Source organism: Elaeis guineensis, chromosome 7 (assembly GCF_000442705.2).
Source record: "Elaeis guineensis isolate ETL-2024a chromosome 7, EG11, whole genome shotgun sequence".
In the NCBI taxonomy this organism is placed as follows: domain Eukaryota; kingdom Viridiplantae; phylum Streptophyta; class Magnoliopsida; order Arecales; family Arecaceae; genus Elaeis; species Elaeis guineensis.
In genome coordinates this window covers 80,148,831-80,173,712 of record NC_025999.2, presented here as the reverse complement: position 1 = coordinate 80,173,712, position 24,882 = coordinate 80,148,831, and the positions used below count along the sequence as shown (strand labels likewise).

Below are 24,882 nucleotides of genomic sequence, written 5' to 3'. Positions count from 1 at the left end.
TAGGTAAAGATGCATGCATACCTTCATAGTTTATTCCAAGAATCCGCCTTGGGTAACGTGGTCTACAATGATTGAAATAATAGAGATGGATCATTATTGATACGAGAGTAAAGTAAAGAAGCTGAAACCCCATCTGAACCATGGCAATAGAGAACTAGTCTAGTGAAGGGTGTGTGAAGTTGTTCTTGGAGAGGGAAAGCCACGATGTTGTCTCTGGATTGGAACTCTCTCTTTTAGATCCATTGGATTATTGAAAACGCTGCGACACTTGTCCCATAAAAGCTCCTGGGACAGAGAACCAATCATGTAATGGGAGGGATTTTAATGATCATGATTGAGTTGGGTTCTTGTTGGTATCTTTTGTTTGTTTGTATGTTTTTTAATCTTGAACAAGGCCACGACCATAATCACATTACTCACAATAATTTCATTTCTTGTTGTCGCAGTGTGGATGGGATGCTAAGATCTCACACGTAAAGATTTATGGAGATGTTTATGAACTAGGTCGGGAAAAGAAAATGAAAGTTTTCATTGATTACACCCAAAGATGGATACTTTGCATCTACTTGTGGATCGAATGGGTCCTCTTAACCACTATACCCCCAAGAAGATGGGTAGGGCTCATCGAAATTACGATGTACCCCAATAGATTTACCAATTGAATCAATTGACACTAGGAATAGAGTGCATAAACAGGTGATAGCATTATCATTCAGGAGATCAACAAGAAACACAGGGATATTATCCACAACAGAGCTCTCTCATACCAACAAAGACTTGGGATTTTCAACATTTATGTGCCACAAGTCCTACTACATGCAAGTAAAAACAGATTTTTTTTTTTTTTTTTAAATTTTGTTTTACTTTTGTAATTAAGCAGTGATGGGAATCTAGTTTTCTTCACGCTGGATGTACTATGGCTGCAACGCGGTATTCCTCATGAATCATATTTTAGACCATTAGTCCACCCTTTGACAAGTCTACTGACATCATTTTCTTTACATTAATACCAGCTAGCTCCACTTGGTAGTTGAGCTTTCGCTGCTGAAGACTTGTGGTCGAGCCAGCTTGCAACCTTTCACTCTGGTCTTCAATTGTACCACATAACAAAGAAAATTCCATCAGGACCAACTACCAAGACCCTAATTGCATCACATATTGTGTTGCAGCAATGCTCATTTGCTGTTTTCGTGGTCTTATTCACGTCACAAATTGTGAAAACATGTCGCAGTTTTTATCTAATCTCTTTACACATAATACGAGCTCCGTAAGGTTTCTCTGTGTGTGTGTTTGACTCCTTTTCCTTTTGGTCTTTCATAATAATTCTGTACATCACTTGTTTCTTGTGAGAGAGTGTCACCCTTCTGCAGGAAGCTATAGAAAACATGTCATTACGGTTTTATGAACCAGTTATAAGAGTTTCAGGATGGCGTCATTGTATCATAGTACGTACAGAAACACAGACGCGCAATTTTGTCCAAAGATATAGAAATAATATAATCATATAAACCTAAATTTGTCAAATAAACCCATTATGTTATATTTACTATCTAAAATTTTGCTGTGAAAGTGACCGTAATTTAAATGTTGAAAGAGTGGGCTACAGCTTAGGTTTGGGCTTTTGAGCCAGCCCAGAAATTCAGATCAGGCTTTATTAGTAAAATGAAACTGAGATGAACTGGATTGATTTCTAACCGCATATCTTTAATGTCACAAGTGAGCCAACTGTATTTCTAACTTATTTTATTATAGTTATAACTTGAAAACTTTTAATCATATTTTCAAAACTGCCCATAACGAAAACAACGATGTAGGCAAGTCCGAATAGAACTTGAATACTACCGTTGCAAATTAAATTGTGCACCATTCAGATTTAGACTTCAAAATATCAATCTTGATATAACTATAAGATCGATTACTCTGAAGGTTTCCCATATTAAGAAATGTTTATTTTAACTTGTTCTAAACATTTCAAATGGTATCCATCATGATATTATGGGTTCTCAATTTGAATGGACGATTATGTTACTTGCACCATAGAGGACTTGAACTTTAACCCTCGTTAGCGAGTTCTAGCTCAACTCACCATCAAGAAAACACCACCATCATGCCTTTGCTGCTTGCTTTCACACCCTTTAATGCATCTTTTATGACGCGATAATCTACCATCTTGGGCCGCAATGGCTGCAGGACCATTGTTTCGGAAATTGCTCAAAACATAGTTTCAGATAAAAAGGAGGATTAGCAATAAGGCGAGTTGTCTCGTACTGCCCTACTGCTACTGCAGCCCCAGCTGTATCATATATACATGAAAATACTTTACCTTTAGTATAGTCATTTGGCTAGATAGGCTCTATACAACATGTGAATCCTTGTCCTGGAAAAAGTAATCAAGCCAATTATGATCAAGGTGCGCATCAATTCAGTCAGTGTCAGCAATATACACCCTAACCTATTTGCAGCTCCAAGATCAGAAGAGAGTTTATTGAGTTATCAATATTTCATAACTAGTCATGGCACTCTCCTAGTAACTATTTATGATTCGCAAGAAATTCTACTTTTGGTACGCCTCGAAATAATATCTATTTCTCTTCTTGAAGGATTTATCATCTAAAAGTTTGTCACTCTTACAGTGTAGGCTCATATTTCATCCTCTACAATAAATCCAGTATCATCTTGTCCCCCCAAAAAATTGTGCCACAAACAATTCCACAGCTGGAGACGTCTTTTTTACATCATGTACCCAGGTTCTATCAAATATAACCTTTCTCAGGTGCCAGAATGAAATGCTATTCCTACAGTGAACCCTACTTGTTTCGAATAAGCATCTCCTCCCAACATGTGCAGGACCCTCAAAATCAATTCAAATTAGACAGCATTTGTGAAGAGATTAGGGGCGTGGGGATGTCCTTTCCTAATGCTTAAAATCAGGGAGCCTAAAGATACAAACCTGAAGCACCGAACACAGCTGCTGCCCCACTTCTGGATTTTCAGCAAACACGCGTAAACCTCCAACCCCAACCTGGGCTAGGGCAGCAGCAAATAATTATCATTCACAAACCTAAAATACAAATTGAAATTTGGTAGCAGTTTTGTCTGCTATATTTCAAGTTATATTGTGCAACATCTAGCTATATACTGACGGAAGTAATTCAAATAACAAATTATTTGTTAGAACATATCAAGGTCACTAACTTCCTCAATATGATCTGAAAGAAACCTAGGATTATAATGCTACAGAATGAGTATTGAAGAGACCATAACTATGCTTCGAAATAATAGAACTGCCCTACTTCCAAGACTCAAACACTGTTAAATTCTCAGAAATTTGCAACTTTCTGAAATGTTATTAGGCCGGACACCATCTGATTCAATAACAATAAAAATAATCTTGATGCAACATTTTATCATATAAGAAAGAGATGCTTGACGTGGTTCATTAGAAGATCTTTCTTGCACAAACCAGAATCATATCCAGCTTTAATAATAAACAAAGGTTGAAAAAGGTTGAATAATTATTGATTAGGGACCTTAGAGGGCAGTGAATACGGTCCCATTGTAAGATCTCACATCCACTCCATGAGGCCAGAAACAGAGTCATCCATATTAGAATTTACCAACAGAGCTATCAATTTTGCCAATTAAACGATCATATCAGCAACCAAGCCAACTAGCCTTTCCTTTCTGTCTGACCAGAGTAGCTTTCATCTGGAACTTCTGTGCTAGTTCAGTACTGACTGCATGTGCAAGTTAAACTTGTGAATCAGCTTGGTTTGATTTTGTTAGTGGCTGGCTTTGATCTTCCATGCTCAATGCATTACCAAAGAACTTAGGATCTCCCAATGCTCGGTAATGTGTTTATTACGTGTCAGTTGCTCCACCATTCTCCATCAAATTGACACGTCAAACTAAACTTACAAACAAGAGAGTAACCAGTCAATAAAGAAATCAGAAATAAAGAATACAATGATGTCAAACTTGTCAATGAACTACTGTAAAAGTATAAAAGATCTTTCATTACAAAAAACCATGCTTAGTTAAACCTGATGTCTGTAAGAATATCTATAAAGAATACCATATAAATTTTACATGGAATTCTTAATCTCAAATGTGTTTCTGTCATATTGACAGCAGATAGGGCAGAAATAGATCCCTTTTAGGTAACTTAAATATCGATGTCGAGAAAAGTAAGACATTATTAACAAAATTATTTCCCTTCTGATCACTCGGACTGCCCTTCATCCAGGTTTTGATGCTACAAGTCAGCTAAGAGAACATCTTACAAATAGCTTGTAGTTGACAGAGAAGTGGTGAACAACTCAGTCAAACCATATCGGCATGTCAAGCACATGTCCAGCGTGAAGGAAACGCCATCCTATGGCGATCTGCATACATGCTGAATTTCAAAATTTTTATTTATGCACAGCAGAATAATAGATTTCAGATTTAAATAATTTAAATCTAATTAGATTTAATCTAACAAGCGTGCATAGAGATCATATCTCATACCCAGAAACCATCACATATGCAAACTTTAGATCTATTTAATTAAAATCTGAAATTTTATCTTTGCGCAGGTATATCTTCACCGCGATCAGAAAACCGTGGATGCCTCTTAAGGTTTCTTTGAGCCACACAAACATCCGGCCTTTACAGATATCCACATCACACAGGACTGATCTTGATCAGAAAACTCTGAAGATCACCGGGGTGCTAGCTCCCTTGCAAATCTTTCTCCCTTCAAATCAAATATGATTTCTCCTTCTTTTTCTTCTCAAGAAAGTGAAAAAGATGACAAACTAGAGGAAGGAAGAGGAGGAAGAACACTCTCTTCTTGTTGGGCAGCAGCAAGAAAGAGAGGAGGGTGGGTTGCAAGCGAGAGGCCAGATGGATCTCTTGATTGAATTATTATTAGGGCATACTCTCTACTAGGTCCTATTTATAGACCCCAATTCCTTATCCAACTATGGCATCAATTTGAATCAAATTCAGATTTTAAAGATTTGAATCAAATTCAAATCTTGAATTCTATTTGGATAAGGAGACAAGGAAAAGAGAGGAAAGAGAAGCCTAGAGGGGGCGCGCAACACTTGGTAGTGCCCTCTCTCCCTCCTTTTATTACATGCACGCCCCATGAAGGAGGGGTGTCGGCCCCTTGCTTCTATATGGGCGGCGCTCCCTCTTTGTGGCGTGTGAGAGGAGAGAGAGTCCCAGTCCAACTGGAAACTCCTCTCCAACTCTATTTGTATTGGTTCCTAACCAATTTGAATTAGGTTAAGTCAAATCTTAATTTGACTAGGAATAGACCCAATTTGAACCAAATTAAATCCTATTTAATTTGTACAAAGCCCAATCATTAATTAATGATCAAATCAAATAATTAATGATTAATTCAACAACAATTGCTTATTGTTCTTCCTCTAACTCACTAATCCTTAGCAAGTCCTCTCTTATAACTCTTACAACTTATTCCAATCATCAATTAAATTGATAATTGGGTTCATCTTTGAATCAAATTCATAATTTGATTATTCGATCAAGTCAAAATCTCTTTTGTATGTGATCCCGTAGATTCTATTCTGTGTGGTACTGAGACATATCATGATTTTCATCATGGATATCATTGAAACCCTTTCAATAGATTAGAACAATTCTAACTTACCAATGAGAATTATTGACTGTCAATAAATTTTCGTGAAACTCACAATCTACCAGTAATGCCTAGCAGCATGTAGTGACAAGCCAGTATAATGGAAAGTCTGAACCTCTAGGTGCAGTTAACATGTAATTCAGTTTTTCTATCGTGAGTCCTGACAAGATGGAACTTATGGAAAACTCGTCAAATCCCATCGTCCGTCATATGTAAGATTTAATTAGCTCGAATTCAACTTGTGATTTCTCATAAAAATCCTTTTCCATCAATCACATCGTCGTGGCCACGATCTTAAGAACTTAGTTTTATAAATCACATAGGACTACTCTATTACTACTAAAATCGATAAATCCCATCTAGGTACACATCCTACTCCTACAACGAACCTACTGTAGCCAACATATACCGCAAGGATCCTAATGACTAGAAAATCAAGAAAATGTGCAGTTAAACTACAGCAACCTTACCATGAATAGCCGAGGCACTGCAGGTCGAAGAACTATTCACATAACTACAGTATCGAGAAAGTCACTGACGAGTAAGTAGACATCCAAATGACTTCTCATTTTAATCATGCTCAGTACCGTTGTTCTCTAACAACCACCTACACTGTCGCTCAGTATCCTTACACTGTAGACCCAATACTCGTCTATCCCAAAGAAAGTAATCCGTGCACCAACCTCACCGGATCAATCACCGTCTCCATGATAATCCATTGGTCAGGAGTAATCTAGAAATTAACCATCAATGACACATCTCAAATTCTCAACTTTTGAAAATATATGTCACCACTTTATTACTTTCTTGGACGATTCAAGGATGCATAACAAGAATGGTATAAAAATTACCCAATTTATTAATAAATAAATGTGTTAAGTATAAATTTATGTCCTAGAATAATATAATGTGTCGGTTAGATTGGCTTTTAAAACATACATCTAACATAACGAGGCCCTAAGGACACGAAGGAGCTAAGAGTTGTGCTGTGGGGTCCAGAAAGAAGAGGTTTAGACCTAACATAAGATGGACAAAAGTTGAGCCAAATAGTCAAAAAAAGTTGCTACTAGGAATGATTGGCAAAGAAGGACTGACAAAGCCAACACCAAATAGATTAGATACAGGTTGATGATTGTAATTTATTGTACTTGCAATCTTCATTCTTAAAGACCAACATCTATATCTCAAAACGGAACAAACAACATTCATCTTTATTCTGAGATATACGAAAGATTGCTTATAGCTGTTTCTTAGCCAAGGGCAAATGTTTGGCATTGCTTTTGCTCTTTCATTTTTTTAAAAAAAATAAAAAAATATGAAAATCAAGACAAAAAACATGCACTACTATTTTGGAATTCTGTTTTCAAAACTCTAATGGTTTTTCCAACAAGTGAATAAAAGAATCTTGCTTTTACCTTTCATAGAAAAACAAGTTGAGATTTTAAACTAGAACCTCTCCCACCCCTTGAGATTTTAAACTGAACCCCCTCCCACCCCAATTCATTGATCCTCTTTCTCTAAACCATCTGGATCCAAATCCTCTTTGTTACTATCAGTGCCACTGACATCACCACCTTCTATCCACCCTGCACCCTAACACCCCCCCCCCTCTTCACTATCTCTAAACCCAGTCACCTTCTACCACACTATCTAGATCCCACCCTCCTCTCTAATAACACCATTGCCGCACCACCTCCACCCTCTCCTCTCCTTTCTCCCCTCCACTGTCCCCCTGCTCTTCTCCAACAGCCCTAAACCCAAACCCCTTTTTCCATGTTACTCGGATTCCACCCTCCACACTACTTCAATTCAAGCCTATCCTCCTCCCTTCAGCCTTTCATTTCCTATAAACTTTATGTCACATATCATCACGCAGAAATGATGGAGGAAAAGCTTGTTTAGCAAAAAGAATATCTATGGTATTAGAATTGTAAGCAAATTTTCTACCTTGATGTCACATTGTTCATCTCCTTGCAAATCTCTTTTATTATGTGTTACTTCTCCTTCTGCTACCTTGGGTGGTAATTTGTTAAAAAAGTCAAGCTGTTGGTGCTATTTTGGGTATTTTTGCGATAACCATGTCTTTGGTTCTATCTCTTCATATGATAGAATCATAAATTTTCTCAAAATCTAAGCTCTTCAATTCTTCTTTCTAAATATATCTTAAATCTATTTTGCCTAAAAGAAAACAACTATTTTTCCTCAAAAATAATTTGCTCTGTTCCTTTTTTGGCATAAACAACTTTTGCTTTTATGACCTCTGTTATCTTTTTGATTTTTTCAATAGTGGATCCTTTTATTATGCTGGTAGGATTTTAATTATAGTTCTTCAGAGAAATTCTAGTAAACATAATAATAAAGGGAAGTAAAAAAGGAATTATGATCATTGACCATGTAATGGTTGACTTGCCATATGATTTTATTTTTCTGAAAATGCAGGTTCTTACCTCTAATTCATAAGCATGACATTGTTAAGAGTAGAGCAGATGAATTTTTTTTTTATTTGGGTTAACATGTTTTTATCTAATCCTAACCAGGCACTTTTACCCATTCCAACTTCAAGCATACCACAGTAATTGATGAGGATATGTTGGCTTTTAGACTTAAACAACGTGCCAAACAGATGATTGCAAATCCCAAAATCAAACTTTCCTGATGCCTCTCTGTTTGCAGTCTTTTCAGGTCTAGAGGAGCCTCAAAGAGTGGCTCCCTAAAGCCAAGAGGTAAAGCTAATAAGTGGTAAAGTAGAAGGTCTTATATGCCTATTAGGTTAATGGATTGTGGCAAGTCCCTCCATTGGTCAAAGTTGTGTCCATGAGAGTTGAAGTACCTATTCCCAGAGGATTAAAACACAATTAACTCAAAAAGCTACAGAACAAGTTTTCAAATTTTGAAGGATCATATCTTGCTTAATCAGGCATACCTCATAGAAATGGGGTAAAGCTTGCTTGCTTAAGGCTAGTGTCTAGTGTGATCTAGGAGTTGTTGTAGTAATATAATAATAATATCATTTTTCTTCTCTGAAAAGATGACATCATTTCTCCAAAAATCTTTCCCAACATGTTTTCTCAATACTTTGATGTTTCTATTTTTTTGAAAAATAGTATAATTATTTTTCTATTTTTCTATTTTTCCTCTCAACATGTCTTTCTATTTTTTTCTTTTTTTTCTTTTCTATTTTTAATTATGTGCAGGCATGAGGATATTCAGGTGGATGCAACAAAATTAGGAAAAACAGGGTGAGAAACAAGGAAGCATAAGAGATGCACCAAGAGCAAAGTGATGGGATTATGCTGGAAATCGTGTGTTTAGGTTCTAGAACAATAAGGAGGCTCCAAATAGGAAAGGCACACAGGCATGTATGGAATGGATTGGAAAAAGGAGCCAAACATAAAACAGACGGAAGTAATGATAAAGGAGAAGGAAATCCTTGTACTATAATAAATTTAGCGCTTAATAGGATGATCAGCAAAGAAGCCATAAAGCCAGCTCAAGCAAGGCAAGGATGTTGTCAACAGGATAAAAAAAGTCTTTGTTATACTCTTGCTGCAATCATTGTGATATTTTTTGAATTTAACTAAAGATCTTTTCTATGAGGCTGCTTTTCATTTGGTTCTTTAGCTTATTTGTGCTTTTGAGATGCAAACAACTTCATCAAAAGTTATCATCTTCCCCCTTCTTCTATATCCTTTGCAAGTCCAGAGGAATTCTGAAGGGTTGCTCCTTGGTTGCATGAAATTAAACTATGACTGATGGAGTAGATCTCCCTAACCACCAACTTGCCATACACATGACAAGCCACTCTCTTGCCTAGTTTTGCTTTGACAATATTTTCTATCGTGTTGACATCTAGTTGAGAATTGGTTACAAACGTGTTCAACCTATTAAGCCTTCTCAAAATTGAGTCATGTTGTGTAGACAATCCCATATTTGATCGAAAAGACTCGGGTGACAATGATGAATAAAAATCATCTTAATCTAAATCAAGATTCACCATCTCGGTACGGACCTTGTACTGGTACCATCCTATTACAGTATCGGTATGCAGTATGGTATGAGATGACGAGGCGTACTGAGTATTGGTATGGTACGAAACTGCGCACCAGTTTAGTATTGGTATGGTATAGTAATCTGGTATAGTTTCTGGTATTGACCGGTAAGGCAAATCTTGAACAGGCCTTCAATACAATCAGATACCATAGGAAAGCCATGTCAACCACATACGAGTAAAGAAAAAAATGGAGAATTGCTTCTGATCTGACTGTACAACATATGATTTGTCTAACAAGAAATAAGACACTGAAAAAGGTTATACCTAGAAGAAGGGTCAAAAATTAGGGTGCAAACTAGTGAATAACAGAAATGACCAAGTACTACAATCTTAAAAGTAAAATTGAAAGAACGTTGAAATGAAAAAACTCCAATCGTGACTACAATACTTTGTTTCTCTGAGAGAAAAAAGAGATATAACACTTTCCTAGTTCATAACCTTTGCAGATTACTTAAAAGGTACTGTAGAAACTGAAGTATGATGAAATGATTTTTTTTTCCGTCTTAATCCAATTTATACTACCTCAATACCTCACTCGCAAAGTCCTCCACCACATGCAGAAATATTGTTGCATGCATCAAAGGGTAAATACCATGAACAAATGAAAACCTTGTGAAATGATTCGAGGGTAGGAAAGCAACCAATATGAATAGGAGATGAGTCAATAGCCAGAGTGCTTCTAAATTTAAAGAAATCTATGGGGATGCCATGGCTAATTTTGAGTTTCAAACATAAAAAATGTTTATCATATTTCTAGAAAACTTCAACACAAATAAAATAGATGTGTCATTGAAGAAAACCTTCATTGATGCCCCACACCATCTATCCTGATTCCTCCTTAAACAGTCATCAAAGTACAAGTTCAAAATGGCAAGTACTTGAACATGTGATGCTTTCATTATAGTGAAAGGAGTCACAACATTTTGAGTGTCCATAATATAATGGTTGTCACTGCATGTCAAGGGAAAGCTTCCAAGTAGGTGTTGCTCTATTGAGATGAATGAGGAATGAATCACTTAAATTCAACTATTCATTCCATACAAGCTAAAATTTGGTGAGAGAGTATATTATGAATTGTACAATTAGGGGGAAGCAAATGATTTGGTGATGAACAATGGTAGATCAGAAAATATTGCACCTGTTGACCTCATTACCAAGAATAACTGGTGAAACATGTGTGATCAAGGTTGCTACAAGCTATTGTGGTTGCATGTAAAGGGCAAGGAAACGGTCACATCAAATTGTTAATTGAGTTATCTATGGCCATCACATATGTCATGATGTTTCCTATAAATGGTTCACACATTATGGTACCAACCTGACACCACCAAGATAACAACTCTTTCATCCAGGTTACAGGCAGGTTTTAGAATCCTCATCCTATCAACTTGTTGAAAGCAACAAATACAAACAAAGCCAGAATGAACTACATGGTTCAACAAGTCCATAATTCCTGATTTTACAGCTTAGAAATAAGGGAACGATTGATATATGGATCATACTCAAACCTAAACTGCATATTTTGGACCCTATCTTAGAAATTAACATGTGATTAGCTTCACAAAGCTAAGTTGCTCAAGGATGAATATTATGCAACAAGTACATGATGCAATCAGGATCAAAGAAAGATAAAGGCATGGTGAAGCTGAAAGGGTGAAGCAGCCCTTGAAACCAGTTTAGGAAAAGATGTAGTAGCATCCTTGGATAATATTTGTTGAAAGATTGCTTCAACAAAAATGAATATTTGAATTTAAAGACAAGCCTAGCATCACTTGTAAATGCACATGGAATATGCTTTCTGGCATATCTGAAATCATTCAGCTTTGGAGTCCAAATGAGAAAGATAATGAAACAACAGCCATTATGATGAAATTAGCATGTTAATATTGGTCATCATACACAAAAGTAAGTTCATCCATAAGGACAACTTTTAACTCTTGCTTGTTTAGGTCACAGATATGTAGTTCTCTCAAAGAAGCATCACATGATTGTAAAAGCAGAGTTTTGACAATAATCTCTGAGTTGAGCAAAGCTTAGGCTTTAGATAATTTTTCCACATCTTTTAAAGCTTTGATGTCTCGCACTTTTCCTTCCTTTTACGTCTCTTTCTCTCTTTAAACAATTTAGTCTTTCTTTTTACATCATTTAGTACAGAGTTGGGCAATTTTCACGTCAAAAACAATGGAATCAAGATTCGCAGACTCGATATTGCAATCCATACCGATTGCTGGCCGGTACGGTATCGTACTATACCATACCGTACCGCAATAAAAAAATCAAAAAAAATCCATCCAATGGCCAAAAAAAAAAAAAAGAAAGAAAAAAAACTGCACCATACCGGTGCCATACACTCCATACCAGACCAAACCGTCCGGTATCGGATGGTTCGGCCATACCATACCGAACCCGGTTCGGTCGGTTCCAACTATTTTCCGAAAAACCGGCCTGAACCGAACCGGTTCCCTGCCGATACAGTATGGTACAGGGTGTACCAACCGGTTCGGACCAGTATGGAATACCATGAATGGAATAGATTCTAGACCACACAACCCAATGAGATGCACAAAACTTAACTATTTATTTAGGATGGAACATTAGTATCACTTAGATGCTATGTGATAACTCCCGAATTTATTAATATTTGAAAAGAATAATGAGTAGTTTTAGATTTCTGCTGAGATTATGTCTCATAAAGGAATAAAACAAGAAATAAAAAGGTCATACATATATGTCACAAGCATAAGCAATTGGTTAACCATTCATACTTTGTTAGGCTAGAAATTTGCACAATTCAACCTTTTGAAACATGGAAAAAATAAAACTGCAATCAAGTTCGTCACATTCTCCAAGTCCGGGAAAAAGTTCTTACCTACCTAACATAGATGCATGGTGATGAGTATAAAAACAACATAGTTGTGAAAGGCAGATTATACCTGAACAGATTTGGCAAAGCTAACCCATCAACTGTAGATGAAGTTTTGCATCACAAGTGATGCCAAGAACACAGCATGCGATACCAGCCTCATCAGAGTAACCTTACAGATGAATGAATTTCCCGGCAAATTACAATTTTCTTTCCTCATATAAACAAATCCCATTCAACAATCAGTCAGTCAGTTGCCCATACTGCTTCATCCCCCTTGCAAGATCGTTGTTCTGCAATGCTTCAACAGTTCACCGTCTGCCACCATACCTTCCTCCCTGCATGCACACCTTTCACCAACTTTGTGTCCGTTGGTTCAATTGGTGCACTTTCACCTTCATATCACCAAAAAAGCTGAAAAGGGGAAGTGTTTGAACTTATGATGCTTTAGTTATTGCGAAATCAGGCATAAAACAGTGTCCACAGATAAGGCAGATTACTACAAGTCAATGAAAAGCTTCCACAAAAAGGCATTAAGGGAGAGCTAATGAGTTGTTATATGGTTGAGGTGTATGATGTTGAATCACTTAAGTTCAACAATTCATGCCATAAAGAAAAAATTGAATCCAGGATGTCAAACGTAGTATATTATGCATTAATATCCCTTATTGTCGGGAAGCAGGCTATTTGGCAAATAATAAACATTGATTAAGAAATACTGCATCAAAGAATTCATTGTCAAATTATCTTTGTCAAAATTTTAAGTTTTAAACTCCTCACAAGCTATCAAAGTTAGGTACAAAGGACACGACAATGGTCACATCATATTGTTGAGCTAAGTTCTTTGTTCTCTATTGACATTAGGTATGTTCTGACTATGACTGTTGGCTCATGTCAGGCCCATATCAGCTTAAGGCTTTGGGTCAGGAAGGCACATATTAAGTCCTATATAAAAAATAAAAAAAGGCTCTTAACTCCACCTTTTTTAAGAACAAAAAAAATTGCCTTAGCATGGCATGAATGCATGTTAGAACAGCATGACACATTTCATATCATGCCAGCCATTGTCTGGCACATCCCATGCCATCAACGCTTAAATCTAACATTTCTTGTAATTGCCACATATATTCTCCTTGACAAACAGTTGCAGAACCTCAAAGGTTGGCAAGTCTTGTATTAGTGGCACTTAAGTAACGTTTCTCACAAATTCTATGCATATTCTCCTTAAATAGTCATACTTGTAGCTAACGCAACTCACAAATTATATGCATATTCTCCTTGAAATAGTCATACTTGTAGCTAATGCAACCTACGTGGCACAAAGGATAATGGTATCATCCAGGTCACATGCATGTGTAACAACCTTCATCATATGGACTTATAGAGTGCAACAAATACAAGCAAAATGGGCATCAACAACTTTGTTTGACAAAATCCTTTATAGTTCTTACTTTCTAGGAAAAAAATCGAACCTTCAAAAACCCTTACATCATGCATCAACATGTGACTAACTTAAAAAGATCAATTGGCTCAAGGATGAGTCCTGTGCAACAAAGATTATGATGAAATCTAGCTTTAAGCAAATAAAAGCATGGGGCAGTGGAAGGGCAGTTTAAACCTTGGGACTAGTTATTAAAGCATGGTGCAGTCTATCCTCAGATTATAATTATCAAAAATTGCTTTACTGAGAAAAGAATGCTTTGCATTGAGGGTGTGATTGTTTGGGACAATGTGAAAAAGGAAAGAAAAATGTTTTCCAAAAAAAAAAAAAAAACTCAAAATTTGGAAAAACTAGCTTATGTATTATTTTAGTTTTCCCACCATCCAAAGACCTAGAGAACTCCATTTTCTAAAAACTTCAGTTTACCAAAGCCTTTTCCAAGTGACCAAATGTATCCTTAAAGATGAGCTTAATATCATTGTCAAGCCCATATAGTAACCTTTCTAGCACATCCAAAATCATCTGCACTGGAGTCAGAATGGGAAGGACATGGAAATAGAATGCATAGGAATGAAATTAGCATTTTAATATCAATTACTGAAAACAAATTTGGGTCTGTTTTCATATGTAAGACATCATAATTATTGCTTATTTAAGTCATACACATGTACTCCTCTTGGTGAAGCACACAAGTTTAGAAATAGGTTTTGGGTCAAGCAGGAATAGATTTAAATACAATGCTCTAAATTTTTTCGAGTTACTCTGTTCTTCCCTTTATAAGCAGCATTGCAAGGTTGTGAAGGAAGAGTTTTGCAATATTTCTGAGTTGAATAAAAAGCTTATGCTCTAGGTGGATTTTTCTGCATATCTCTATGATTATGGTATTTCACACCTTTCCTCCCTCTTTTCATCCATATGATCTTGTCTTTCTCTTCTATGATCACTTTGTATCTCTTCTTTTATCCATTACCTAGTTAGGGAGATAATTGCATATATAACCGAATAAATTTTTGTGACCCAAAGAGATATGTAAAACTTAGCATTTGGGAGCACACATACATTGGGACTTTAGGATCACTTAGATACCATGTGATAACTAAAGAATTTATAAATATGCCTCAAAATTGAAAATGATAACAACTATTATAGTATCATGAGCAATTGGCAAATCATTCATAAATTTGTTAGGTTAGAAATCTGTTCAATACAACCACTTGATCCTAGTCAAGGTTGAAATACAAAATTTTATCTACCAATATAGTATCCACTCATTTGATCAACTTATAGTGCTTGATCCTAGTCAAAAATAACATCTACATTACTCAATGATAGTACACATGGTGAACATACAAGAGGATATCCGGGGGTCAGGGGGAAAAAGGGAAAAAAGCAGCTCTTACCTAAACAGATTCGTGAAAGTAACCATCATTTGCAGATGAAGTATTGTGACGCATACCAGGCTCATCAGATTTAACATATAAATGAAAGAATTCAATGGTGGATCATAATTTTTTTTTTCCTTGAATAAACAAATCCCAATTAACAATCAAAAGTCAGTCACCCCTCAGCGAGACCTCCAAGTGCTCCATCCTCTTTGCAAGGTCATGCTTCCCACATGCTTTAACCCATCAACCACCATATCAAAGTTCTGCACCATCGGCACCAGTCCCATCTCCGTCATCTCCACCAGATAGTTGGCGGCCTCCACATACCTCCCTCCCCTCACGCACATCTTTACCAGCATTGTGTACACTGGCCGGTTTGGCGGGTGCCCCTTCACCTTCATATCACTGAAAAAGCTGAATGCATCAGCAAACCTCCCTGCCTTGCACAAGCCCTTGATAATTGCCGCATATAAGCTCGGGAACGGCTTGTGCCCATCATCAACTGCACTGTAGAATAGCCTAAAAGCCTCCTCGATCTTGCCCATCTTGGAGACAGCCGGGATCAGTATCTTGTACGTAGAGACATCCGGGCAGAGTCCCAAATCGCTCGCATCCTGGAGAACCCCCACGCAGAAATCGACCTCACCCGATTTGCAGAGAGCCTCCAGAAGGGAATTAAAGGTGGAAACATCCGGCAAGATCCCTTCTTTCGTCATCCGAAGGACCATGTCCTTAGCTGACTCGAGATAGCCAGCGCGAACGAGGCCGTCGATGAGGAGGTCGCGGCCGCGGACCGGGGGCTTGAAGCCTCTCTGGGACATTTCCTCGAGCATGTCCTGGGCTTCGCGGAACTTGCCAGCGGCACACCATGCATCGACGAGGATGGCGAAGGTCTGGCGGTCTGGGGACACGTTCTTGCGGGCCATGCGGCGGAGGAGGGCGTAGGCGCCGTGAAAGTTGCCAGCGCGGCAGAGGGCAGAGAGGAGGGCGTTGTAGACGGCGGTGGTCTGGGGGCATGAGAAGCGGGGGAGGCGGTTGAAGACCTCGACGGCTAGGTCGGGGAGGGCGGCGCGGCCGTAGGCGTCGATGACGGCGGCAAACGAGTCCGGCGAAAGAGGAAGGGAGAGGGCTCGCATGTCGGCGGCAAGGGACCAGAGGTGGGGCCATAGGCGGGCGCGGGCGATGGGGAGGAGGAGGGCGTCGAACTCGGCGGCGGAGGGACGGTAGGAGGGGCGGGAGCGAGCCCAGGAGAAGAAGCGGAGGGCGGGGAGGGGGGTGGCGGGGGCGGTGGCGCGAATGACGCGGATGACAAGGTCTGGCGTGGGAGGGGGGAGGCGGAGGCGGTTCAGGGTGCGCTCCAGGTAGAAGTCGCGCCGGACGATGCCCGCGATGTGGTGGACCACGGCGAAGTAGGCGTCTTTCGCCGTCGGGTGGCGGCGAGGCAGCGAGGCGGCGGTGGAGAGGGGGCGGAGGAGGAAGCAGGGGGACGGGCGGCGGCGGAAGGAGAGGAGCGGACCAGAGAGCGAGCGGAGCATCGGGTTGGGTGCTCGGAATGAAGTGCAATGGAAGCTACCGGCACCGGGCACATCATTCCAAGTCATATACAAAATCTGCAATTCATCGCCTTTGATATGGAGTTATTAATATTCCTGATCCTTTTCCGTTTCAGGAAATAATTACGTATGATTTAGTGATTTATAAAAATTTAAAAAATTTACAAATCAAACGGACCTTTTAGTAAAATCAAAAATATTATATTATTCTCGAGTAAATACATCCACAAATTAGCAAGGATTTTTTTTTAAAAAAAAATTATACTATCAATTTGCTATACTCAACCTAACCTTAATGGGATTTTAACCGATCTATATAGAGCCGGAGGCAAAGATAATTTTTCTTCTAAGACTTGGTAGCTTCGAATAGATACGGATGTCAAAAATATTTATCTTAATTTTGATTTGATGATATATAAACTTTGATGATTATGATAATTATAGTAATAATAGATAAAAAAATATTGTTAACAATCGTGAGAAAGATCATAATTGATTATGTAGAAGTCTATAAGATATATACTTAATTGTTCAAGATTTTTAGTCAATTTCTTTTCTTAATTTAGAAGATAATTGACTTCTTAAAAAAAAATATTTATATTTATTATTTATACTATTATTAAAACTTTAGTTTGTTATATCCTATGGTTTTCAACTCTTATACTATTTAATATTATATAGAATATTGAGATTTATTTTTATATTTTTAAATTTATTTTTTATATTAAAAAATTAATTTTTACAGTTTTATCAGCCTAATCTATTCCAATCCATTCCATTTAACTCTATTGGCCTGCTCCACCCTAAAGCAGATAGTGATGGTTATGGACATACCGTTTCCAAATATAAGATGGGTATGAATGATGGCCTACTAGACCCATATTCTATTGCCATCCCTATTACCAAGTAAACAATGGGACTGAATATATGAAAATAATTTTTTTTCTAGATCTGATTAAATTAAATATATATATATATATAAATAATAAAATAATATTAATTCAAATTTTTAGGATCACTTTATATTCTTAACTATCTATATAAATAGATTTTAATTGTAAGAATATAATAATAGCAGGAATTCAGGTCCCAGCAGAACGTTTCATAGGACACCGAGATGAGGTACCATCCTACGTGTCGGAACAGAGTGTCCCACTGGCATCTCAACATTCTGATCGGGACATCTTGAGACATCCTCTGTCTCAAGTATTGGGATGGGGCAGAACGGTGGCGCATCCCATTCCATAAAAAAATCTGGATAGTCCCGTTCCATGAAATTTAAAACTTTAAATAATACATATATTAAATAATATAATTTAATGTGAAGAGGTGTTTTTTCTAGATGGTATAATAAAACTCATTTAAGAAGTTAATTAGCAATATCCAATACTCTTTCACAGAGTATTATTATTATTATTATTATATATTATATATATATATATATTGAAAGGACAAAAAAAAATATCTCAACCAAATAAATGATTATATATCAACCAAATCAATGATCCAATCAACCAAATTGGTAAACTCAAATGTTTTGATGAGTTTTTTTTTTTTTTAAAAAGCTCTTTCTACTTTTTTTTCTTGTTTTTAATCTGGTTGGAAATCCATGCAACATTTCATTGAGGATGGAACAAGACGGTGCGAAGCCCTATAATATGAGAAGAGGAATCAAATACATTAGGCTCGCTATAAAGCAAACTAGCAAAATAGGAGGTTACGTTGCTTATGTGCACAATATATTAAATATTATTTTTAATATATTGGTATGTACTATTATACTGTCTATATTGCATGCCTGTGTGCTTTATGTGTTTTGAAACTTCTAAAAGCACATGGTTGCCCTCATATTTGATTGCTCACATATAAGAGGATCTTTGAGTAACGAAAATCAAATGTTCTTGTCCATTTGTTATGGAGGACTAAGCTCCAAATTATCATATGATTTCACACAAATATAAAAATAAAATTATAAAGTATAAACTTATTAATAAAATATCTAAATGCAAATTTAGTTTCACACACATCATTCTCGAGCATCCCCGTAAAAAGCTCCTAGGCCTGAAAATAATAAGTGATCAAGCACCATAGAACCTGCTCCTTGGTTTCGATAGATCTTATCTCAATAATCTCCTCTTCATGTCAATTTATCTCCAAATTGTTCAATACTCCACCTCATCTCATCCCTAATTAATCAATTGTGTTGGGGGTAATTTGTCATCTAGGCCGAAGGCATGAGCTAGCGGAAAGGAATGTGATGAAGTGTACAGGATCGGCACCACAACATTATTGGAGATGAATATACCTGATTCAGAGGTAAATATATTTCTCCGAATCATGAGGAGGATTATGTGAAGGAGGTCATTCAATACATAACACCGGACCGCCCCACTCCTAGCTTCGGGCTCCAATGATCCCTATCTCCGTGATCCTCCTAAACATATTACATTAGATTCCAATCGGTTCAGACTTCGGCCCTTGACCTAAATTTCACTAGCCGATCCCAATTTCTGCAGCAGGCTAATATCTGGACATATTGATCTCAAACTTTGGAGGTAGATGGTAGGTATATTTCGATCTCTACCGATTCTTATCCTAGTGAACACAACTAATCCTGCCACCTTTTTCCTTCAATGCCCATATTCACCAGACCGCTCCAAAGCCTCCTCAACCTCAATCGATCCGATCCTACTTGCACCTTCATTTCAAATTCAAAAATATTTGCAATATCACAGCTGGCTCTGAAATGGAAAAGACATGCGTAACTACCCAGTTTCGAAAATCTCAGATGAAAATCTCACCATATCATGCCTAAATCGGTCAAACAACCTGTCCAAAATGGCTTTTCAGCCCCAACTTATAAAATAGTCTACAGAGGGAACCCAAGGTATGCGTACAATTGAAGAAAAACTGCAGTTTAAAGTATACATTTTTAAAATTTTGCACAGCGGAAGGCAGTAGATTAAATATTTTAATCTCTATATATACTTTAGATCAATCTAAACTATCTATTAAGGATCTATGATATAAAATTTGCATACAAAAAATCTGATATAAAAAAAAACTGCATCGATCACATCGATGTCCTAGATCAGATCTAACCGTTAGATCTAATCGGATGAGTTCAAACTTATTATCTTTGTGTGGATCGATGATCACCGCTGCTGATAGGCATGGTATGAGATTTTTTCTAATATCGATAGCTACACAGCTCATCGACCTCTACAAATCGTCTACTCGAAGTTCTGATCAGATCGTCCTTCTTAAAAGTGCTAGCTCACGCTGAAGGCTCGGATGGCTGATTTAAACTCTTTCTTTGGATCACCCAGATTTTTCGGATCAAAAAATGGAGCTACATGAGGAGGTGGTGATATAGGAGATTGGAATAAGATCCTCTTGTATTTTTTCTCATACAAAAATTTAGAGCCGAAATCCTAGAACCCACCCTAGACCTTACGCCCAAAGAGAAAGATCTCTTCCTCTATTTCTCATGCACAGAAGCCCGCCCCCTCTCTGATTTTTCATGCCCCAACTTAGATGTTTCTCACAAAAAATTTAAGTCTTTTTGTTGCACAAAATTTCATCCCTTCTTAAGGTGGCATCCCATGAAAGATAAAGACGCTTGCTGTCTACTCTTGATTCAACACATTTCCATCGTAGTGTTCGAGTGGATCCTACTACTTCCTCTCGAATCATACTATAATAAGTATTATTATAATGTTTGATCAGATCATTGAATCATTTATTTCTCTTGAAATCTCTTTAATTCTTATTTCTACACACGTCTTTTTTTAGGAGGTCGACACCCATTATGTGGCATAGGTGTTACATCACATACTAAACTTAATAGTATACCACTTCTACAAATGGCTCGTAATGCTGCATCTCTTTCGAGACTAGGACCTTTTATCATAACTTCTGCCCATTGCATACTATGATCGACTACTATATGAATAGTATTTACTGCTGCGGCTTGAGCAGCATACGATGTACCTCTTCTTGTGTCTTGAATCCAAAAGTCCCGCAGAGGCCCAAGAAACCATCCGACTTTGTACATCTGTAACAGTTACAATGGTATATAAAATGAGGTGGTTTGGTTCAAGTTCAAACAATGGTTTATCCTTATCACCTATTCAAATCAAATTTGAATCAAACTTGAACCAAACTTTATCCTTATCTATGGAGCTTAGAAAGTGGGCAACAAAATTTTGAATGGCATAGAAAAAATTCACTCATGAGAAGAGTGATCAGCATTTAGGGAAGAGTCCAATTTGATTTGGACTCCAAGTTTAAATCCAAATTCAAACCATTTGAACTTAGATTTTAAACCAACCAAATCCTAATCCAAAGGAAATCAGAAAGTGGGCGACATTCACTTCTGGGAGTGAGAAAAAATTCATATAAAAATATTTCTTGCATGGAGAAAAGAAGGGTGCAGTGATGAGGTGGCGCATGGGCTTAATTCAAACTAATTCGAACTTGAATTTTATCCAATTAAGTTCTTAACCAAACTAAATTAAGTTAGATCTAATTAGACCATTGAACCTAATCCATTAGGTAACAAATAGTTTCGATTAAATCTTAATCAAATCAAAAAATAATCAGCTCAAGTTTCTATCAAATCAGGAATCGAACGCCCTTAGCAATTAGGTCATCTTATTTCTAAGATGCGCAGGGTTTCATGCATGCATTTCAAAAATTTTTCAATGGAAGAACATTAGATTAAACTGTTTAATCTACAAATAATGCATAAGATCGATCTTAAAACTCCTAAAATAATCTATGACATGAATTTATATGCATAAAAATTGAATCTAAAATAACAAGCATGTGAACCAAAAAACAGCATTTAGTAATAGATCTAATCTATACTTTTAGGATTCCGACCAATATCTGAGCTGGTAGTCGAACTTCATGATCAAAACATAGATTGGAAGTTTTTTTGGTTGCTCGCAATCGCACAAGCATTCGACCTCTACGGATGGTCCACACGAAGCCCTCGGACCGATCAGCCCTTCGGGGAGTGCTAGCTCGTGCAGCGGCTTCTAATGGCAGATCTGATTTGATCTCTTCTTCGATCACATCGAATCTTTTTGGTATCAAAGATGGATCAGAGATGATGCTGGATGGTAGAGAAAAAATAGAGGAAGACACTCTTCTCTTTGGTTTTTTTCTCACCCAAAAATCTTAGAACAGTTCTAGGTCTCTCACCCGAGAGGAGATCGTCCCTTCTTTGTTCACGCCAAGAAGATAGAAGCCCACCCAAACCTCACACCCCAAAGAAGGTATTCGCCCTCTTTCCCTCTGGTATCTCATAGTAAAAAGCTCTAAGTTGTTGGCACACAAAAAGGCGAGCTTTCTATGGTTGTCACATAAATCAGGTTAGATATAATAAGGCTGGAGTTTGTTGCAATTCAAACATTTTGAATTTCAATTTAACTCTAATTTTTTTCACTTTTATCTGACTTAAAGAGGGACTTACCAGAGAAATTTAAGCATGGAAAAAATCAGGAACACTTCCTTTTCTCGCACACAATGGGGCCTTCACAAGAAGCCAACATTGAAGGATAAGGATAGGATTTTAGGTTGAAATTCAAACAATTTTGAATTCAATTCAAACCATTTTGAATTAATTCAAAACCAACTAAACCTATCCCTAATGGGCAACAAAAGAAGGGTTAGCTTTTGATTTTTTCATGCACAAACTGATTTTGTACGGTGAAAAAAGGTGTGAGAACTTCTGGGTGGCAAGGGAGAGAGTCCTATTCATCTGGGACTCCAGGATTTAACCAATTGGATTTCTTTCAAACCCAATCCAATTAGATCCAAATAAAATATGATGAACTAATCTAATTAGGCTCCAATAATCTCAATTAAATCTGATCAAATCAATAAATTAATTGAGCCATAGATCAATCGAGCATGATCATTTCTTCCTTACCGATTGGTCATCTCATAATCTAATCAGACCTGATCTGATTGAATCCAATTCAATCAACTTGATCCAACTTTAATGCTCAATCAATTAAGCTAATTAGTGATCTAATCACTAATTAATCTTTATTAATGATAGAGTCTAATTCTCAATCAAATTAAGCTAATTAGTGATCTAATCACTAATTAATCCTCCATTAATGATAGAGTCCTAGTTCATGGGACTCTTCATCAGAGTCTCCGTCTAGCGAATTCTTCCATGAGTCTCCATCCAATGGGACTCTTCACCAGAGTCTCCGTCCACTGGACTCTTCAAATTAGTTATATGATCGGAGAGAAACTTCTAATGTGTGTGACCCCATAGATTCGAACCTAAGCCGATAGCATAGAACTGATTCCTATACCAATCGGAGTAAGCATTTAACAATAGTACCCAATATCGGATAGGCTGAATGTATGCAAAGCAATACTTAAAAATCTATTTGGATATAGTTACTGTATAATTCATCCCTTTGACCTTGATGTTAGGATAACTTAAGTTTAAACTGTCAACTCTTAACATACATCCATTATGTGTCTCAACCTAATAAATCCTATGACTCCTCATAAGGATTGTTCTGACCAAGACTTACTAAATTGAAACATAAAGCATTCTCTCCAATCTCTTGGAGTGGTCATTTCATCTTGACTGATGCATCGACTTCACAAGTACCTGACTATGTCCAGAAATCTTTCGATCCTGAATTAGAAATTAGGTAGTCCGGCACCAAAACACAGTGAGTTGCTTGCAAATCACCGTGATGATCTCAGTCGGAGGGACACTTATATCTATATCTCTTCAGAGTGACTCTTGATAGCAGAGTGCTCTAGAGTTGGTTACGTTCGGTAAAATGTACTCCTATATTTCACTGCATGCCATACCAGCAGCTCCACGCTCCTTGATTAAGAGGATAACCAACCTATATGGCACACAACGATCTACATTTGATATGTCTATCATCCTAGTAATAGCATATCATTTGATCGTGAACTTATTTAAAGACTAAATGATAAATTCTCCTTTATTAATTTAAAATAGTCCTAAAGGCTTTCATCATAACACAGAAGTTCGATATAGAAGATGTATAAACTTATGATAAAATTATCAAATAAATATTTTATTAATTAATTCATATACAATTACATCAAATAGCATAACCGTTAACAGGCTGATGATTGATTTGGGACACATTTTCCAACAACTCCACTTGTACTAAAGCCAATCGGTACAGTATCGTATACCCATCTTCATTTTATAATCTTCGAACTCTTTTACTGTAAGGCTTTAGTTAATGGGTCGGTGAGATTTTTTTTTCCATCGATCTTCTGAAGATCGACGTCACCTCGATCTACGATCTTCGGACAAGATGGTAGGATGCAGAATATACTTGTCTGCGATATACCTTCGGTTCTTTTGTTTGAGCAATGACTCCAGTACTATCGCAATAAAATAGAACTGGACCATCGATGGAGGTGTCACTCCAAGCTCGATGATGAACTTCTTCAACCACACAGCTTCCTTTGCAGCATCGAATGCTGCGATATATTCCGTCTCACAAACTGAATCAGCTACAGTGTGGTACTTAAAATTTTCTAGCAAACAGCTCCACCATTTAGGGTAAAAATGTATCTCGATACACTCTTGCTATCATCATGATCTGACTGAAAATTGAAATTAGTATATCCCATAGTTTCATGTCAGATTCTTCATAAACGAGCCACTGGTCCTTAGTATTTCTTAAATACTTAAGGATGATTTTTGCAACCTTCCAATGGTTCTCATCCAGATCTAATTGATATCTACTTACTACTCCTAGTGAGTATGCCACGTCCAATCTCGTATATATCATGGCATATATTATAGTACCCACTGTCGAGGTATATGAAATTTTATTTATACGCTCTCTCTCTTGAGGGGTTGTCGACAATCTTCTTTGAAAGAAAAATTTTATGACCTATCGGAAGA

The 24,882-nt window shown here is 37.2% G+C and overlaps 1 protein-coding gene across 1 annotated transcript; it reads right to left on the bottom strand.

Annotated features, from left to right (window-relative positions):
* Window positions 1-3,382: 3,382 nt before the first annotated feature.
* On the bottom strand, window positions 3,383-16,985 carry LOC105048893 (uncharacterized). Its single transcript, XM_010928376.4, is given in 4 exon segments — window positions 3,383-3,908; window positions 12,635-12,978; window positions 15,406-15,620; window positions 15,623-16,985. Coding segments are annotated over 2 exon segments (1,365 nt in total). The 5' UTR covers window positions 16,926-16,985; the 3' UTR covers window positions 3,383-3,908; window positions 12,635-12,978; window positions 15,406-15,558.
* Window positions 16,986-24,882: the final 7,897 nt, after the last annotated feature.